The 4,741-nt window shown below is 43.2% G+C and overlaps 1 protein-coding gene across 1 annotated transcript; it reads right to left on the bottom strand.

Moving 5' to 3' along the window:
* Positions 1-971: 971 nt before the first annotated feature.
* LOC116366045 (C-type lectin domain family 12 member B-like) lies at positions 972-2,460 on the bottom strand. Its single transcript, XM_031818360.1, has 7 exons — positions 2,224-2,460; positions 1,970-2,071; positions 1,757-1,865; positions 1,721-1,724; positions 1,506-1,644; positions 1,244-1,386; positions 972-1,085 (listed from the first exon to the last, which is right to left on the bottom strand). Exons 1-7 carry the CDS (start codon positions 2,363-2,365, stop codon positions 978-980), a joined length of 747 nt encoding a protein of 248 aa, XP_031674220.1. The 5' UTR covers positions 2,366-2,460; the 3' UTR covers positions 972-977.
* Positions 2,461-4,741: the final 2,281 nt, after the last annotated feature.

Genomic DNA, 4,741 nt, shown 5'->3' with positions numbered 1-4,741 from the left:
CACCCCTCTTCTTACCAGAAAGATGTTTGTTTCTGTCGGCGTGATGCGTGGAGAAACCCGTTGGCTGCACCACTTCGGATAGCGTCTCTCCGGTGAGCCACGTTTCCGTGAAGCAAAGAACATTACAGTCTCTGATGTCCCTCTGGAATGCTACCCTTGCTCGGATTTCATCAACCTTGTTGTCAAGAGACTGGACATTGGCAAGAAGAATGCTAGGGAGTGGTGCACGGTGTGCCCGTCTCCGGAGTCTGACCAGAAGACCGCCTCGTTTCCCTCTCTTTCGGAGTCGTTTTTTTGGGTCGCTGCATAGGATCCGCTCCGTTGTACTGTTTGTAAGGCAGAACACAGGATCCACGTCGCGAAAAACATATTCTTGGTCGTACTGATGGTGAGTTGACGCTGATCTTATATTCAGTAGTTCTTCTCGACTGTATGTAATGAAACCTAAGATGACCTGGGGTACTAATGTAAGAAATAACACGTAAAAAAACAAAAAACTGCATAGTTTCCTAGGAACGCGAAGCGAGGCGGCCATCTCTGTCGGCACCCCACCTTGGGGTGGTCAGTGTTATTAGAGCAGTAGTATATTACCTTGGGTTGGTCAGTGTTATTAGAGCAGTAGTATATTACCTTGGGTTGGTCAGTGTTATTAGAGCAGTAGTATATTACCTTGGGTTGGTCAGTGTTATTAGAGCAGTAGTATATTACCTTGGGTTGGTCAGTGTTAATATAGCAGTAGTGTATTACCTTGGGTTGGTCAGTGTTATTATAGCAGTAGTATATTACCTTGGGTTGGTCAGTGTTATAAGAGCAGTAGTATATTACCTTGGGTTGGTCAGTGTTAATATAGCAGTAGTGTATTACCTTGGGTTGGTCAGTGTTATTATAACAGTAGTATATTACCTTGGGTTGGTCAGTGTTATTACAGCAGTAGAATATTACCTTGGGGTGGTCAGTGTTATTACAGCAGTAGAATATTACCTTGGGGTGGTCAGTGGGGTGCCGTCCACCCATCTCCAGGTCGCCTCAGTAACAGAGTCAGTCAGACCAATCCAGACTGTCTTCTTGAGTTTGAAGAGAAACTCCTGTTGTTGAGAAAGATAAATAAATATGCATATACCCCTAGCACACCCATATCTTCTCTCTCGCTCTCTCTCTCTCTCTCTCTCTCTCTCTCTCTCCCCTCTCACTCTCTCGCTCTCTCTCTCCCCTCTCACTCTCTCGCTCTCTCTCTCTCACTCACCTGTTCCTTATCACTGTTTATCATCACCAGGTCTGCTCCTCTCTCCAGACAGTCCTCTCTGCTCTCCTTCCAGTTTTTAGTCTCAGTAGACAGGAAGTACCAACTGGATTCAAACTTCTGCCAGCCTTCAGGACAGGTTTGTTCTACAAGATGAAAACATGAATTTCCTTCATCTTACCACACTGGATACTTAATGAAAGAATACAGACACACGATAAGGTGTGAGGGATTAAAGATAATGTGTTACTGTAGGTTTACTCACTGAGATTGGAAGACCTCCTACTAAGAAAATCTCTCTCAGTCTGTAGCTGGTCTCTATCTTTAGTCAGGTTGTTGTAACTGGACTGTAGCTTGTCTCTCTCTTTAGTCAGGTTGTTGTAACTGGACTGTAGCTGGTCTCTCTCTTTAGTCAGGTTGTTGCAACTGGTCTGTAGCTGGTCTCTCTCTTTAGTCAGGTTGTTGTAACTGGTCTGTAGCTGGTCTCTCTCTTTAGTCAGGATGTTGTAACTGGACTGTATCTGGTCTCTCTCTTTAGTCAGGTTGTTGTAACTGGTCTGTAGCTGGTCTATCTCTTTTGTCAGGATGTTGTAACTGGACTGTAGCTGGTGACCAATGTCTCCATCTGTAAAAGGGTAAAGTTGATGAAACATGTAACTAAAACACCATTAATGAGTAAGTATGATTAAGTAGGCTACTTAAGTCTCAGTAAAAACATTGTAAACTTACAGTATACAGACAGGCCTATGATCCCAGCCAGTAGGAGAACACACAGCAGCCCCAGACACAATACAGCAACTCCAGAGGGTCTCTTCCACCACTGAACATGTACTGAATCACAAATGATTAAACTAAGATCTGTGGTAATGTGTTTTACTGTATCATCCAGGATTGAGACAAATAAAGCTAGAGTACTACAGGTTATCTCACCTGTAGTGTATTGTGTGTGTTATTTGTTTGTGTGTGTGTGTGTGCAATCTTACCTGAAACAACAACTCCATCTCTTGGACTGGACTTGAAGGCTCTTACGTTGGAATAATTTTGGTCATCAATGTCTGTGTTCTTCGTTGCATCAGACTCATCGTCTTCAAATCTATCTGAGATTTCATTGACTCCCTCTGACATCTTTAAACACTTGTGGTCAAATACAGTAACTTCTACTTCTAACCTCAACTCTAATGTACGTCTGTACCTGATTCTTCTCCCTGCACTGTCCTACGCCTGTGTGACTTTAGGTAGTGAAACTCTATCAGTCAACCACAATGGATTAGAAACACTGGCAACCATGTGACCCAGCCTTAGTGTGATAAGATACTACATGATATGACTCCCACCAGTCTTAGTCTGATAATATAATACATGATATGACTCCCACCAGTCTTAGTCTGATAATATACTACATGATATGACTCCCACCAGCCTTAGTCTGATAATATAATACATGATATGACTCCCACCAGTCTTAGTCTGATAATATACTACATGATATAAAATCAAATCAAATCAAATGTATTTATATAGCCCTTCGTACATCAGCTGATATCTCAAAGTGCTGTACAGAAACCCAGCCTAAAACCCCAAACAGCAAGCAATGCAGGTGTAGAAGCACCTGTATGACTCCCACCAGCCTTAGTCTGATAATATAATACATGATATGACTCCCACCAGCCTTAGTGTGATAATATACTACATGATATGACTCCCACCAGCCTTAGTCTGATAATATAATACATGATATGACTCTATATCATGCTATATGATGTATGTGTGAATACACAGGGTCACAATTTTGGATCTGCTAAAATAAATGGGAATCCTGTTAATTGACATATACACTACATATATCCTGACTGAGTATACAGCACCCCCAGCCTTCAAATGGAGAGCACATTATGGATCTCACTCTGTGACTGGTGGTGTAGGGGGAAGTTGTCCCTAGACGCTGATCTTAGGTCGGTGTTGCATTTCCACCACAAATGGTTATGGTTAGGATTGGGTGAGATAAACCTGATCCTAGATCTGAACCTAGGGGAAACTTCCCTCCGTGGTGTGACCGGCAACCAATGGCCATCTACAGTAGGGGTCTTTTTTTATCTATACTGACTGTGAAGAGTTACTCAGAATGAAAAAGCAGAAGTTCTGACAATATCTCTGTAGTTTCAGTTTGGCAGATTGAATAGAATAGAAAGAAGAATAAAAACCCATCACATGTATTATGACAAAACATTCATATTTCCACCCTGTCTTTCAGTACAACATAACATAAACATACTGGTTACATCTTGGTGACAGAGACCTGGGTGGATGTAGTACTAACTACAGGTACAGCTGTAGTGTTGGTAACAGAGACCTGGGTGGATGTAGTACTAACTACAGGTACAGCTGTAGTGTTGGTGACAGAGACCTGGGTGGATGTAGTACTAACTATAGGTACAACTGTAGTGTTGGTGACAGCGACCTGGGTGGATGTAGTACTAACTACAGGTACAGCTGTAGTGTTGGTGACAGAGACCTGGGTGGATGTAGTACTAACTACAGGTACAGCTGTAGTGTTGGTGACAGAGACCTGGGTGGTTGTAGTACTAACTACAGGTACAGCTGTAGTGTTGGTGACAGAGACCTGGGTGGATGTAGTACTAACTACAGGTACAGCTGTAGTGTTGGTGACAGAGACCTGGGTGGATGTAGTACTAACTACAGGTACAGCTATAGTGTTGGTGACAGAGACCTGGGTTGATGTAGTACTAACTACAGGTACAGCTGTAGTGTTGGTGACAGAGACCTGGGTTGATGTAGTACTAACTACAGGTACAGCTGTAGTGTTGGTGACAGAGACCTGGGTGGATGTAGTACTAACTACAGGTACAGCTGTAGTGTTTGTGACAGATACCTGGGTGGACGTAGTACTAACTACAGGTACAGCTGTAGTGTTGGTGACAGAGACCTGGGTGGATGTAGTACTAACTACAGGTACAGCTGTAGTGTTGGTGACAGAGACCTGGGTGGATGTAGTACTAACTACAGGTACTTCAGTTTGTCCATGAGGTGAAGCCGAGGAACTTTAAACTTTCCACCCACTCCACTACTGTCCCGTCGATGTGGATAGGGGGCTGCTCCCTCTGCTGTTTCCTGAAGTCCACGATCATCTCCTTTGTTTTGTGGACATTGAGTGTGTGGTTATTTTCCTGACCTTTCCTAACATGTCATTGCTGGTTATACAGTAACATGTCCTGGCTGGTTACACAGTAACATGTCCTGGCTGGTTATACAGTAACATGTCCTGGCTGGTTATACAGTAACATGTCCTGGCTGGTTATACAGTAACATGTCCTGGTTGGTTTTAGTTGGGACACTTTCTTCTTCTTTTCACCTTGTTATCTGATTCCTGAGTAACTTCCTGTTCTACTGGGGGAAGTTCCACCCACTTACTGTGAAGCAACACAAACATAGACAGAGACACATGCAGAAACACACACGATAACATAGCCACTATAAACACAC

This window comes from Oncorhynchus kisutch, unplaced genomic scaffold (genome assembly GCF_002021735.2).
Source record: "Oncorhynchus kisutch isolate 150728-3 unplaced genomic scaffold, Okis_V2 scaffold1347, whole genome shotgun sequence".
NCBI lineage: Eukaryota > Metazoa > Chordata > Actinopteri > Salmoniformes > Salmonidae > Oncorhynchus > Oncorhynchus kisutch.
The sequence above is the reverse complement of the archived record's forward strand: the minus strand, read 5'-3'. Positions and strand labels throughout refer to the sequence as shown.

What these genes read in the sequence shown, in the direction of transcription:
- LOC116366045 (XM_031818360.1), bottom strand. Translation starts at nt 2,365, where the DNA reads ATGTCAGAGGGAGTCAATGAAATCTCAGATAGATTTGAAGACGATGAG. An exon ending in AGATGGAGTTGTTGTTTCAG is followed by an intron (nt 2,072 to 2,223) that starts GTAAGATTGCAC and finishes TTTGTGATTCAG; the next exon opens with TACATGTTCAGTGGTGGAAG. An exon ending in TAAACAGTGATAAGGAACAG is followed by an intron (nt 1,086 to 1,243) that starts GTGAGTGAGAGA and finishes TCTCAACAACAG; the next exon opens with GAGTTTCTCTTCAAACTCAA.